This window comes from Poecile atricapillus, chromosome 3 (assembly GCF_030490865.1).
Source record: "Poecile atricapillus isolate bPoeAtr1 chromosome 3, bPoeAtr1.hap1, whole genome shotgun sequence".
NCBI lineage: Eukaryota > Metazoa > Chordata > Aves > Passeriformes > Paridae > Poecile > Poecile atricapillus.
In genome coordinates, this window is record NC_081251.1 from 78,488,489 (window position 1) to 78,504,280 (window position 15,792).

The 15,792-nt window shown below is 39.8% G+C and overlaps 1 protein-coding gene across 3 annotated transcripts in view; it reads right to left on the bottom strand.

Annotated features, from left to right (window-relative positions):
- Positions 1-15,792, bottom strand: part of LTBP1 (latent transforming growth factor beta binding protein 1) — a 184,877-nt gene that overhangs the window by 27,500 nt on the left and 141,585 nt on the right. For all 3 annotated transcript variants that reach the window (XM_058836171.1, XM_058836173.1, XM_058836172.1), the window contains 3 exons: positions 14,502-14,627; positions 8,162-8,287; positions 5,811-5,954 (listed from right to left, as the gene is read on the bottom strand). In XM_058836171.1, coding sequence (XP_058692154.1) covers positions 5,811-5,954; positions 8,162-8,287; positions 14,502-14,627 — 396 coding nt within the window. The remainder of the gene's footprint in view (positions 1-5,810; positions 5,955-8,161; positions 8,288-14,501; positions 14,628-15,792) is intronic.

The window sequence follows — 15,792 nt, forward strand, 5'->3', positions numbered from 1 at the left end:
CCTAGAAGAGACTTACAGTTTTGGACACCAAAACCACGATTTTGACTTATAAATCACATCAATTACTGTTATTGCAATAAATAACTGGTTATGTTTCATGTAGCCAGGAGAAAGCAACATCTGTAGACACCTAAGTAGGCCCAGGTACCTTCCTGGAGATCTCCATGGCCATGCTGTGCCTGATGCCCCCCCGGACAGGGTTGTCCCCCCTGGCTGCCAGGGCACTGCTGGCTCATGTTCAACTTGCCAGTGACCAGGACCCCCAGATCCCTTTCTGTGACACTGCCTTCCAGCATTTCATTCCCCAGCCTGTCCGTACATCCAGGGTTAGCTGTCCCAGGTGCAGAATCCGGCACTTTCCCTTGCTGAACTTCATACGGTTGGAGATTGCCTCTGATTTGTTGGTCTCTCTGCAGGGTCTCCCTGCCCTTGATGGACTCAGCAGCTCCTCCCAGTTTTGCATCATCTGTGAACTTGCCCTGTATCCCTTCCAGTCCTGTGTCCAAGTAATTTCTGAAGATTTTGAAGAGCACAGGGCTGAGAATGGAGCCCTGTGGAACACCCCTAGTGACAGGTCCCCAGTGCGATGTCACCTCATTCACTGTAACCCTTTGTGTCTGACCTGTGAGCCAGCTGCTCACCCATCCCATGATGTGTTCATCCAGCAGTGTGCTGGACATTTTGTCCAGAAGGATCCTGTGAGAGACAGTATCAAAAGCTTTACTGAGATAAAAAAGATAACATTAACTTCAAGGCTTCCCTTGATCAGCTAGGTTTCCCCTAATGAAGAGATGCTGGCTGTGACCAATTACCATGTTGTTTTTCAGGTGTTTTTTTAATAACTCAGAATAATATTCTCCAGACCTGTGGTTGGCAGGGCCCTCCTTCTTTCCCTTTTTGAAAATCAGGACAATGTTTGCCATCTTCCAGTCAGGTGGGACCTCCCCAGATTGCAGTCAGCTCAAAAATGATTGAGAGAGACCTCACAATGTCATGAGAGGCCCTTTGAGTATTCTTGGTTTAAACCCATTAGGTCCCAGAGACTTACAGGGATCCAGTTGGAGCAGCAGATCCTGCACAAGTTTAGGGTCAGTTGTGAGTTTATCATTTTCACAGGCATGGTCCTCCAGCTCAGATCAATAGGACCCCCTTAGTTTGTCATCGTTGTTGAAGACAGAGGCAAAGAATGCATCAAATGTCTCTACCTTGTCACGTCCCTGTGTGCAAGATCCTCATCCTGTAAGGGGCCCATGTAATTTCTGCACTGCCTTTCTCTATTTATGTATTTAAACCCCCTTCCTTTTTATCTTCCCCCACAGTAATAGTCAGCTTCAACTCCAACTGCACTTTGGCCACACAAATTTTCTCGCAACAGTGGTGAGCAGCATCTCCGTATTCTTCTCATGTTAACTGACCTTCCTTTCACTGGACACTACTTTTTTTGCCTTAGCTCCAAAAGAAGATCCCTGCTCAGCTGGTCTTCTGCCTCGCCTTCTTGACTTTCCATGTTTTGGAATTGCCTGCTCCTGTGCTCCTAGGCAGTGGCACTTCAAAAGTAACCAGCACTGAATGGACCACAACTATGGGAACTGACAGTGGTCAAGTAAGAGATTTTTAGGCTTCAGGCACTACCTTGAGCCTGTGGGAAAGTCAAGTACACAACTTTCTCACTCTGGCCTAGGAAATCATAAGGAGGAATCCAAACAGGCCTTAGAGAAGGAAAACAACCTTTGCGGATATTGTTTGTCTCCTTGTTTTCTTGCAAGAAATGGTCGAGGGGTGCTGTTCCCAACTGTCCAATGATGGTGACATGTTGGTTTGATGATCCACAAAAGTTTTATCTTTTCAGACCTTCTTGGATCTGTCCATAAAAGAAGATCTGGAAGAATAAAAAGTGCTCTCTTTGCAACTAAAGCTAGAGTCTGTGTCATCACTTTTGCTGTTCCTAACACAGTGTGACACCACAACACCTTCAAGAGAATTTTCTCTTTCTTTCTAGCTAACTAGCTCCCTGAGAAGCCACAAGTCTGCTATCTTCATATCTTCAGAGTTGAAGTTGGCAGTTTCCTCTTGTCACCAGTTTTTAAGCTGGACTGCTTCATGGTCTCATGTCCAAGACAGGCATCAATCACCACTTCAGTCATGAGACCCTCCTGGTTAATTAAAGCAACAAATCAAAAACGATATATTTCCTAGTTGTCTCCCTTAATACCTGTACCATGAAGTTAGAATTCATGTTTTAGTAATCTTCTGGATGTGTTTGTGCCAGCTGTTTGTTGTCCCTAGTGAACATCTGGCAAGTTGAAGTGTCCCCAAAGGACAAGGGAAGTTGTCTGGAGCTTTCCATTAGCTCCTCAAATAACAATTCATCAGTGTCATTATCCTGGCTAGGTGGTTTGTAGTAGACTCCCACGATGACATCCATGTTATTTTTTTGTCCCTTAATCCTCATGGGGAGACGTTAAACCATACAATTGCCAAATGGTATGCTCCATTAAGCTCCATACATTCCAGCCACTTCCTTGCCCCCAGCCTCACCTGCCTTGCCTGAAAAGCCTGTAAACATCCAATGTGGCCCTCCAGGCATAGTTTCATCCCACCAGGTTTCCCTTACGCCAATGATGTGTCTTTGCAAGCACTGATATTGAAACATTTCAAGTTTAGGCATGCCACCCCAAATCATAGTTGTTATGATCCCCAAATATTCACTGTCCATTATATCTTCTGGATTCCATCTTATGAGACCTGTTAGTAGTATATTAGTCGTTAGTAGTATATTAGTCTATATTAGTGGTTCAAATGCATACTTACAACGTGCAATAGTGAAAATCACTATTGTATTCAAACTTATTATTTATTACTATTATCGATTATTACTCTAAATGCATTGACCTTGGCACATGCTAGAAATGAAGCACAAATAGCCTTATATAGTTTGTTATAAGAATAAATGAGAAGACTTCAACCCAAAGCATGCATTTTTTCTCTTTTAGGTACAAAGATGTATAGAACAGCAGATTTTCATCTCCTACAGAATGAAGTTCTTTCCTCCTTTATCTTTTCTTATTTCTGAAACATTTCCTACATTTTGTGAATGGCAGGGCAGAGAAGAAGGGAATAAGACAATCGAGCCTTGCACAACTTTTTGCACTTTTTTGGTTTTTTTTGGTAACAGTAGGGGTTTAAATTCCTGATACATACACTGGGAGGATTGTTTCAAGGCACAGCTAACAGCAGACACATTTCCAGCAAGTGGAATCTAAATAAAAGGAAATCTTGAGAGCCCTAAGGGTGAGTCAAGAAAAGTGTGAACACACAGCACTCCACAAATCTAACAGCCTTTGGAAGAAGACCATGGAAGAAAAGTTCAAAATTAAAGTAACATTTGAACAAATGTCACCTAATTGCACTTCATACAAGGTGGACAAACACTTCTTTATGCACAAAAATACAGAATGAGAAATAAGCAAGAGCTGGGTGAACTAGGCTGAACTACAGATATCTGCAAGAGGATAACACAGATTAAGTTCTTCCTTTCTGCCTCTTAAGTTCTGCCTTTCATAAGCATGGTGCAAACTAATGCTAACAGATGATATCCACATGGATCATGGGAGCTCTGGAAGCACCACGCCTGACTTGAGTATGTGGCTTGTCAAAGACAGAGAGGATGCGTGGCTATTCTAGCATTCTTTGCAGCAAGAATAGTTTGTAAGGAGAACTAACAACAGTCTTTTCTCCTTTTACTTTAGAAGTAAAGATCTCTGTTCCAAATCCTGCCATTTTGTCTTATTCTAGTCCAAGACCGTATGATGTAAAGTACTTCTCACTAGCTCCTTGTGGTTTCCTATGAGAGACCTTGATGACCTTATCAGAGAAGAGACAAAGGCGAAGCATGTGTTTTGTTAGGGCCTGATGAAGCCTGGAGGGGAAGGAAGAGCAGTTACAGCAAAGCTGTGCTCACTGCTGACAGCATAATGGAGTTAGTACAGCCAGTAGAGTATCCATCTGTTGACAGCACAATCTGTCACACTGTGTTCTTCATCCCCTTCCTCCCCACAGTAATGTTAGGGTATGTCCTCAAATGTCCCTTGGATGTGAGTTCTTTTTACATGACTCAGGCCCTCTGCTGATTTTTTAGTTCTGGTTTTGCTTCATCAGCTAGCTGAATTCCCCTGAGTACTACCTCTTCACAGGCCCAAAATGTTTGTCAATCAGCTGTTAATGATATTTCACAGGCAACTTCTTGAGTGCTGCTGAGTGCTACATTCAATGATCTAAATATTTGTGACAATTAGGTCATGGATATTTTAACCCTCTTTACAAGTCTGAAAGATCATGAGTGATAGGAGAAAATAGCCACAGCCTGGAAGCTGTAAAGTAAACAAAAAAACCCAATTCCTCTCAGGCTTTCCAGAAGCTAGACCTGCAGTGTAAGAAAGCAAGGAAAAAATACCAAGATTTGCATTTTGGAGGGGAAAAAACACTGTGCAAGTAAATCCTGTCATTTCTTGTACTCTGTTCATTGTTACTGTGGGTTTGTTCCTTTCTCCAAACTGGATCAGTTTAGAAATGTGAAGGCAGCTTTTAAGAGTTCTAAACTAATTTTCAATTAGTGCATTTCCAGTAGTATTTTCAACACCCAAAACACTTTATAAGAAAGCTCAAAAAATCCAGTACAATGGACTAGTAGGAAAAACAGGAGTAAACCAGGCAAGGACACTTCAAGAGAGACTGAGGTAGATTGACAACAATTTAGTGGTTTGGGTTTTTGCCTTCTCAACAGCCTTCTCTTAGGACTTATATTAATTCTAGATAATGCTAACAAGCTATCACTATTGTGCTGATTTTGGCTGGTATAGAGTTCTTCACAGTGGCTGGTATGGGGTTGTATTTTGGATTTGTGATGAACAACCCAGGGCTGATTAATATTGAGATGTTTTTATTATTGCTGAGCAGAACTTACACAGAGCCAAAGCCTTTTCTGCTTTCTGTTCTGCCGCACTGGTGAGGAGGCTGGGAGGAGACACAGCCAGGACAGGTGACACAAACTGACCAAAAGGATATTCCAGACTGAATGACATCATGCTCAGTACATAAAATGAGGAGAAGAAGAAGGAAGAGGGGGATGTTTGGCATGATGGCTTTTGTCTTCCCAAGTCACTGTTACGTGTGATAGGGTCCTGCTCTCCTGGAGATGGCAGAACACCTACCCATGGGAAACAGTCAATTCATTCCTTGACTTGCTTTGCTTTTGTTTGTGGCTTTTGATTTCCCTATTCATCTGTCTTTACGTCAACCCATGAGCTTTCTAGGGGAGTGAGTGAGTGGCTGCTTGGGGCTTGGTTGCCATCTGGGGTGAAACCACAACAACTAAATACAACTTCTGGTTTTAATAATATGCTCCCTTAAACATTGTCCAAGCATACTAGTGGGTGTTTTTAAAAGTTTGGACAAAACCCAAAAACACTCAGGTCATAGACTTGACTCCATATCAGATTTCATTTTTACAATCTAGCCAATGAGACCGTTTACTCTTACCTGCAGTAATTGCTCAATATTACTGCCAAGTCTGTTGATGAATAACATTTAGAAGGTGCTTCTGCTATATTTTCACTACTAATGGTTCACTGATAACATATTCCTTCCTAGAAAAACCTCCTCTCGTGCACACACTTCCAAGACACTGACAAAACTTTACATTTTTCTGCTGTAGTTAAAGCAACACCAATATTTCAACCAGCTCTGCCTTTCCAATGGTTCCGTGTGCAGTTGAAATCATGCCAAGCATGCAAAAATCCACTGAGTTTTACCTGGTGAGGTACGGAAGCGACACTGTCCGGTCATTGGATCATACTCCTGGTTTTCATCAGAGCACAGACACAGGAAAGAACCATCAACATTTTCACAGAGGGCTTCACCACATACTCCACTTAACATTTCACATTCATTCACATCTGGGGAAGAAATCCGAAACATGAATCAATTGAGACCTACTACTGACTGTTCTTTTATCTGCTGTACCTGTGCCAATATTGTCTGCCAGATTACAGATGTGATCCCTGGAGAAGGATTAAAAACTCACTAATACCTAAGTGGATTCATAAACAAGTAGTAAGTCCTATGAAATAAAGACCCCTGAAAGTCACAGTACAGTTTATAAACCATTAGTGCTGATTAGGTGCTGACTGTAGACCAGAACACAGGTTTTTTGGTGTTTCTCATTGTTAAATACTTGCTTTTCTGTGTATTCTCCTACTGGGATTTAAGACTCAGAGTAATTTGTTTTCTTAGCTTTATTATCAAACTTTCACTAAACTCAAGGAGCAAAATGAACGGGTTTTGGTGAGATTCAGACTGCACTACAAAAAAGAGAATTCATTTTCCTCTCCAAATACCAATTTGCTTGTAAACAACCACTAAAAAGAAAATTCCCCAGCCCCAGTGCCACTGTATGTCTATATATGTCCACTGCATGGACTCACAGGCTGCTCTGGGATCCACAGAAATTGTGCCCAGGTCACCCAGGGACCCCTGCTGAACACCGCAAAATTCCTCTCTCCAAAAAATTCCACATATTTTTAACTTGGATTCCATACACCTGCTAACTAGCCAATCCTGAAATGCTTTTTTGACCAAAAGAATTGTTGTCTGTTGTTTAAACAAGGATTATCAAATACTACCAGGATCACTTAGCTTTACTTTCTTTTTAGTTGTTAATGTTGACATTTGAAAATCAACTTCTAATGAGAGGATCTCAGTAGACAGAAATTATGCTGATTAGTATCAGAAATAGTAATTTCTTTATCACAATTCAAAAATTCCTATAACTGTGGTCTAACATAAAACTTGTTTAGCAATGTTTCATCCTTTTTACCCCTTGCCTATCAAAATTTAGTTATCTGAATAAATGTTGACTTCTGTGTTTTTATGTAAATATGAATTTTAACTTAAAGTTTGCTTACATTTAAAAAATGTATTCAGATTTTTCTTTATCTTTTTACTGGACTCTTGTCATAATGAATAAACCATCTTTGGGGAACACTGCTTGGTCAGGAACTAGAGACTTACTTTTTCCTTGAATTGTTTTGGCTGATAAGTGGCTTCAAAATTTGTAAGAGTATTTTACGTGATATCGTGTTATACAAGGAAAAAAAAGCATTGTTTAGTGGTTCAGAATTACTTCAGTGGGAACTCAAAATTAAATTTAGTTTCACACCATCCTCTCCCTTTCCCCTTTTATTTTTTTACTTTCTCAGCTTTGTTTTCATCCATGAAAAATCACTGTATGACAAAATACAACTTGGTATGCAGCAAAGTAAGTGTCAAATGGCATACAGAATTTTGTAACAAAACTATTTAATATATTAGAAAATGCATACAAACACTCTGTAAAACTTCTAAATCCTCCTCTCTGTTTGGTATTCCATTTAGGTCTCTGTTACCAGTAAATGTGTTTCATCCTGGGTCTGGCTTGAAGAATTGCTTAATGAATACCTTTCCTCAATCTGGTATTAATTTTATATTACAAACTTGTGCTGCCTCAAATGGTTCTCCAGCCAGCACTATTAACAACAGATCTGGAAACCTATTAGTCACAAAAGAAATGTGCAGTATTTACACATCTACAAAAATCCCACATCATTTCACGGTGCTAGGTGTCTTTCCTGGAGCTGGAAGCTAATGTTAAAATCTGTTTAAACACCATATGCCTAGGGAGGTGCCATCTAATTCAGCCTGGCTGTGCCACAGTCCAGATGTTATTTCCTGCAGGGGGTACAGCAGGGTCCTCGTTACCCAGCTGTGAAACTAAACAGATGTAGCACTTAAATAAGCACTAAAATATTAAATTCATGCTATTGTATTTGTGAATGGTCCTGACATGCAGAAACAGTGAGACTTCTTGGGGTTTTTAAAAGAAATAAAGTAAGTGGCTCAGCTTATTTGCTGTTTGCTTCTGTTTGTCCTAATAACAGGTTTTCATAAAGTTTCCATCTGGCACAAAGTTCAGTGAGTAAAGAAGAGCTCAATTACTATTTTGCTAGTAAGTGGCATAACTTTAATAAAAATGACAGAAAACAAAAAAGTGAAATGCGCTTTGCTGGAATGCTGGTTTTTCTTCCTTGAACTTCGCAGCAGTGACTACTGGCACCTACGAACTCACCTGTACACCCTTGCCCATCCTGTGTGTCCTGGTACCCTTGGTAACAGAGGCAGCGGTAGGAGCCATCCATGTTTTCACAGAACCCGTGACTGCCGCACACCGTGCCGTTCACACACTCATCCACATCTGCAAGGAAGAATTTTAACATCAGACAGGCTGTGTGACAGCCAAAGGCAGACATTCACCAAGAGTGCAGAAAACCCACAGATGGGCCACTTTGCAAACAGATGCAGCTATGTCTCAACACACTGGGAAGGAACACGAGGACAAGACACAATTAATATAAGCGCGTGGACAATTTAAGAAATTGTTTCAGTGTTAGCTTTGCAGCAAGTATGTCAGCAATGGTCAACTGCCTCCACCCATCTGTTTCACCAAACTTGCTAACCTACAGCATGATGTTACATACCACAGACTAAGGCATAGTTGAAACAGTTTCTCTGACTGACCTAGAGATTGTACCAGTTGTAGTATTATAGAGTCAACAACACGAGTGAAACTGAACTCACTGTGCCTACAAAAAGTGTTCAAGGGTATAGCTACATCCACTGTATTACTGTATTTACAGATCTCATTATAGCTCTCACCACAGATCACAATTTCATAGTGTAAGTGGTAAATATCTGTGGACTGAGCCTTCTGTGCCTGTAAAGTCCTTAAGTCTAGGGATAATTGCATTTTAAATGGAGGATAAAATGTTTATCTGAGTGCTTGTTACTATCATTAATTCTGCACATTTTGGTAGCCCTTCATGTGATGGAGCCTACCATCATTCTACCCCCAATGGAGGCCTTTGGCACTCCCTGAACTGAAGAACAGTGGGGACTGAATCCTGCAGTGCCACAAGAGAAGGCTTCTCCAAGCAGGTGAGCAGCACCTGGTGTTTCTCTGCAAGGACAGAGTAGGGCTCAAAATGTAGTCCTGCCTGCTCCTCCAGCTCTTCACAGCTGTGTCAAACAAAAATCTACAGAAGTCAGCAATGATGCAGTGCATTCTTATCCTGACAGTACTCACCAAGCAAAGACTATTTAACTTTTAAACTGTGTTTTACACTCAGCTAAAAGGTACCTCTTGGTCTTTGAACCATGTGGTTAATAGCCTCCCCAAGCTATTAAAATTTGAGCAGCATGTTATTACCATCCACACCTGTGACCTCTTGTGCTGCCCTCTTGCAACCCAAGTGCTCAAATTCATCCACACAAACTTTGCATGCCTCAGGGAGTGGTGTTTTTGGGATCTTGAAAACCAGTTTTTCCTGTGTGCTGTGGTGGGGTCTGAACAGAATCATATGTATACATTTAAGGCCAGAAGAGTCTATCCAGAACCTCTTAAAAAGATTAAAAAACTTGTCTCTGGTAATTTCTGTACCAATGGAACGGACTGTGAAATTTTAACTTTTTCCTCAGAAAGGCATGTAATTTCATGTTAGGATGTTTAAGTGATGGAAAACTCACTTCTCCTACTGAACTGATCCATTGGTTAACAAACTTCAGCCTACATAAGAAATGCATGCAAAAACTGTATGTACGAAATATACCAAAATCTAGGACACATATATGAGTATAATTGATGATTATAAAAAAAGTACTCGTAGATAAATGTATTTGGTTTGTAAGTTTTGTAGTAAAGATTTTAATGGTCTTTACATCTTGATTTATTAAACAAAGGAAAAATATTCAAGGAGTTTATTTTAGAAAGGGCTATTGTATTTGGCAAAGAATAAAATAGCCTGTATGCTTATTCTCAGGGAATTGAATACAAAAATTTGGATGTTTCTGGATCTTGAACTTACTGAAACCTACCACAAACCCTTCCTAGTAGAATTAATTCAGCAATGCAAATAAATAACTTATCTTTGTTAAAGACTGTCAGAGGTGAAAAGTCAAGAACTACCTTTTATACCTTTTCCATGTCCCCACAGTGACAGAATGATAAGAAGATGCATATGGAGTTACTGGGAGGAAGACAATAACATTTTTTTACTGCTGTGTTTTTTCTGGTCCCTCCTTCTTACTGCTGTGCACTGTCACTGCATAATATATCTGATATTAAGAGTCTCATGTGATCAGCAGAATTTCACATACCTAGTGAAAAAATCTGAATACACTGTCTCTTAATCAGAAAGCTCTGTTAAGAAAAGGAATTCAAAATGAGTATACAATGGTGGTTTGACAGCTGGGAATTTCAGACAGCAGACAATATAGTATCAGTGTGTCTTCAGAGAACAACTATGGTTAAATAACAAAAAGTTCCTGAGCCACACAACAGTAACTGTTAAAAACCTACATGGAAGAAACTATAACTGGAGATTTTAGAATTACCCAAATTACAGAACTCCTTTTACTTAAAACCTAAATGTTAAAGGAAACAGAGGGATGGTTCATGCAGCTGGCTCTTCACAAGTAAAACAAGGTCATTGACTAAAAAGCCGCAAAAAGAAAACTTGTGATTGTAGTAAGTGTCTAATTCAGTATATAATACAGCCACAGAAGACAGGGTTTTTTTTTCTAAAAAGTACAGTCTGAACATCATTCAGTGCATGGGATATTACAGAGAAGGTCCAAGCACCAAATATTTTTCCTCGTCTAGACAGTTCACTCAAAGGACTCTTTTTTATGGCCGGAAAGGACATTTGTTTCTTTAATCACCCCATAAAGAGTGAGGCTTGTAATCGGCAATTCTCTTGCTACATGGAAACAAAGTCAGGGGAAAAAACTAAATATGAAACTAATATATCCTGTGTCTAAAGAGTGACTAAAGCAGCTCTCTGTAATTACAACCAATTTTAGAATCCATGAATCAGTGCTGCCTGCTTTAATCAAAAGGCAAGAAGTGTGCACTCACACACACTTTTGTGCAGTTCAACACTGTGCTTCTGTTTTCTGACAACCTGAACTAGCTGAAGGCAACCTCAGGCATGATACTTAAATCTCACTGAAATCTACTTATGTAGCGATATATCTGGAAGAGGAACTGATTCCTAAGACAGGTGTGTAAAGTGATTAGAGAAGAAGAGCTCTGATTCTGAAACTTCCGGTGCTACTCATAACATGCATACGTGAAAAGGAAGATGAAGAGGTCGGAGAGCTCTGGTGGGATGTGTAAGTGTTTTTGGACTGCCTGTTGCAGCAATGAGAAGCCACTGAGAGACATATGGGATAGGACATGGAGACAGGAGAGGTGCTTGAGGCAGGGTATTGACTTAAGCATCAGAGAATCTCTAACTTGAGATTTTGCCAACATATTTGACTAACAGCCAGCTGGGTAAAACACCATCTTTACATGAACCCCAGAAAGCTCAGCAAGGAACTAAGGAGCATCTTGAGCTGCGCCGGTTCAGAGAGCCCAGTGCAGTCAAAGTGCTGAGCCTGGGGCCAAGGCTGCAGTGGAATGTCACTGCTGCAACAAAAGTTTGTCTACACCTTGGAAGAAGACACAGTCTTCACAGCTGTTCAGTTTACTTTGGCCAATGGCCACCAAAACTCCATACTAGAACTAAACCACATGAGGTTCTTAAATGTTTTATGCTGTCGTTGTTTCAAACTTCAAAAAAAAACCCAAGTCAAACTCATACCAAAAAAGACCGGAGATACGGAAAATCTGCTCTCCAGGTACAGAGAGGTGTGTGAATCCAGGAAAATTTTCTCAGGTTCTTTCTCTGATGGTATAAACAGTTATTCTCACTCACTTAATGAGAATTAAATTCACAGAGGCACTTAGTGTAAAGAACAGTAGCTCCTGAGGCTGGAAGCCACATGCTTTCACAGTACCTGGAATGTCACACATGCCTTTTGTTTCGTATTGCCTTTTAGCGCAAAGCTGACACCACTACAAATATTGACACTGATGCCATCAGTGCTCCCTTAAAATGAGTTTTTTCAAAACTCTAGAGTTGTTTTTATTAAAATGACAGAATGGAGAAACTAATTGTGGTGGAAAAGGAGTGCTGCTGTTTCAGAGACTAGAAGTACCCGTGCTTTGCCAAGTTATTAAAATACTTTTCCAAGTGCTGAATATAAAGTCTGATCTGTATTCCATACACAACACCAATTACTTGTGAAGCATGATCAACTGGTTTTGTACTTGTTTTATTCTTCATTAAAAAGTTCCAAAACTAGTCACAGTCCTGGAAACAAGATCTTGTGACTTCATCTTTTTCTATTTAGTAAAAGTTTGGCTTTTTTATTCTAATGGAGATTAACTTTGTATTACTTCATCATATATGATAGTAACCTTTCCCTGGAAACTGTGCTATTTTATTAAATGTCAGAGGGGCAGAGGCGCTCATTGGTTCTGGTACATCTCTTAACAGTAGATGCCAATGACTTTGGATTTTTTTTTTTCAAGTTGTGTTCCTTTTCAGTTGTGCTTTTTTTAGTTTCTGGGAGTTTGATTTCACAAGGTTAATAAGCGTTCTCCTAGCTTCATTTTCAAATGGAGTGTTTGGCTTCTACAAAAAGAAGGCTGTATTCTTCTCTAGCCACTTTTTTTTTTCTCTTTTATAGCTATGCTCAACAGTGAGGCAAAACACCTGCTACTACTTTTTTCTTGCAGAGCACTTGAAGATACATGGCCATATCCTTCCTGAACAGTGGATGAAATCTATAGGTTCTGATGAAAGAGTCCATAAACATGGTTTGGAATTATCCCCCATTACTTCAAATCATAAAATACCTCCATGAATCAGTGGAGTTCCTCAGATTTGTTCTCTCTAGCCTACTTGACCAGGCTTTTGTCTTGGCAGTAAGAAAATATTTCTTTCTACTTATGCCATGATTACAAAATGAAGTAAATGTTTAGAGATGAAAAAAAGCACTAAAAAACACTCTATAACTTTTTATAATTATCAATAATAATTAAAATACAAATGGTGTGTTTGATGTTATGCTGTATCTAATTATACAGCACTTACTCCCTGACATAAGCATAACAGTGTTCCTGCTAGCACTATATTTCATTTAATGAGAGATCACATTACTAAATATATGGCAGATTATATGCCAGCTTCAGTAATAAAGCTGTAATGCTTGTTTTTCTCTGCTATAAGCAGAGAGATGCATCAGTCAGACACAAGATTCAGTGTACCTCATCCACCAAAGAAAAAATGTTTTCACTATCCCTAAGCGAACTATGAGAAGAATTGGCCTGTGAAAACCAATCACATATGGATTTACTGGGATTGGGAGAGAGAACAGTTGCTTACTTCTTGGGTGCTTAAGATCTACTCCCCATTGGTTCTAACACTGAGCTATCATCTGCTCAGTGCCTCTCCTCGATATGCATCCTGCTGAAATACTACCATTCAATTTTTTCCCCTTCTGAACTTTTCCCACAAGCCTTATTGTCTCAAACACTCCTCTCAACTGTAACAATAGCCATTCTTAATCTAATTAAGAACTAGATTGTTCATTTTTTATCAGCATCACTGACTTCACAAAGCCACAGACCTTCTTGGTATCACTAAGCACAAGTGTCCTGTCTTAAATTCAGTGCAGGAGAGCAGCATCACTGGCAAATGTGTGTATACCATTAGCAACAGGATATATTCTCATGAGATAGCAACATAAAAAAACCTAGGTACCCTAAATTCCAGGCTCCTTGCTGATGCTTCTATAAAGATCTAATTACTGCTATTTACTTTGTTTCTGCCATTTCAAAATGCCTGAAGTTCTACAATAGAACTACTGGATTTCTCTGCAACTTCTCACTGGAGTTACTGTTCTGTTGCTTAATTTGTATATTTTAAATAAAGGTTTGGACAAGCATGTTACCGCTGGTGCTGAATAGATCACACGGACACAGCTCGAGGTGTGATGAAAGGAAGAGAGAGTTTATTTTTCCTCCCAGGATTTATAGGCTTCTGACCACGGCCAGGGATTGGATGGTCAGGATAACACTTTCCCACTGCACTGGCCATGAGAGATGTCCATCACAAGACATGTAATAGAAGGAATGTACACATATCTATGTTTACAGTTACTGTCCTGGGAAAGTCTTAGAAAACTATGTCAGCAAGCTCAGAAGCTGAGTTTTCAGTGTGACACTAGCATGGTTCTGTTATCTTCCACACACCAATGACAACATTCAGGTAGCTCAGAACTGCTGATAATGCACTTAAGTTTCAAATTAGATTATCTTAAATATTCATGTGTGTCTTACCCACAGAAATTTATCAGAACCCTGAGTTCCAAACATACTTTGCAAATCATTTATTTATGAAAAAAAGAACAAAGGGGCCTTCAGTGGCAGATTTTAGAGTTAGCAGTGACTGACTGACTACTTTTCTCACCCTCCTAAAAACAGCAAATCAATTGGAATGGATTATTATAACTTGTCTCACCTTCGCATGTTTGGCCATCTGCAGACACAGAAAAGCCCCGCTCACATATGCACTGGTAGGAGCCATCCGTGTTTAGACACTCTCCATGCGGCGAACAGAGGTCAGATCTCTCACATTCATTGATATCTGAAAGCACAGAGATGATCTTTGCAAATCACAGCCTTAATATTAAGCCTAAATTAAATTAATCTTAAAAGCAGCTTCCATTTCCACTGGCTATGTAAAATAGCTGTGTGAATGGCTCATCTTCCAGAGTAACCAAATCTCCTAGGATCATTCTTAAACTCTGTATAGATGTCATTATGTTCTGCTGCATCATACTCTTGCTATGTCACTCAGTGATGAGGATGAGCAGAGAGTGACTTGTCGGATATCAGCATAAGTGCCATCCTAGCCAACATTTCTTCTGTGTTACAGGAATTCTCAGCTCCATTGCACTGCTTTTTGATGGCTGCACCCTGGTCAACTTGGGCATCTGACTCCACATGCTACTAGCAGGTTTGGAGCTGCATCTTCCCCAGAAGGCAGATTTTATATAACTAAAACCAAATGCTCTTTTTTGCTGATGGGGAGTGGGAATGATCCCAAAAGGCGGCTACGCAAGAGCTTATCATCATCTCTCTTTCTTTGGGTTCTATAATAAGCTTCGAAAGCATTTTTCATACCTGTGAATCTGAAAAACAAGTATTTCCTTTGGATTGATGTCTCATGTTAGCAACCAAATCTACCCTCAGAACTTCATTCTTTCATTAAGATGCTACCACTTTCATACCAATTACCATTCATGTCGTAATTGTACTTTTGTATTTGCTTTATCAAAAACTATTAAGAAGCATTCAGTATACCATGCTGAGATCAAACACAAATTTACAAATAAAACTTACCCATGAGGCTTATTCATCCCTTATCCAAACCCTAGAATTTCTCATTCTTAACTGTACCTTTTGTTGCTTACAGCCATCCAGAATGTATCAAAGTAGCCAGAAATTTTGATATACTAGAGAAATTATGATTTCAATATCATTATCTCAAGACCATGACATCCATGATAGAATTTTCTCTAGCTGCAAACTGATTCTAGCCTGTGTGTAAACCTTCCTATCATGTCCTGAAATCATGGTCATAAGAGGAAAGAAAAGAGGCAGGCAGCTTGGGGAAGTTGTATCTGCTTGAGGTGCCTAAGGAAAAGTCAGTGCACTGTGCTGAACAGTGCCGCACAACATCTACATGAATAAAGCTTTCTCTGAATCCATAGCAAATGCAAACCATCAACTACTTCCTGAAGCCCTCT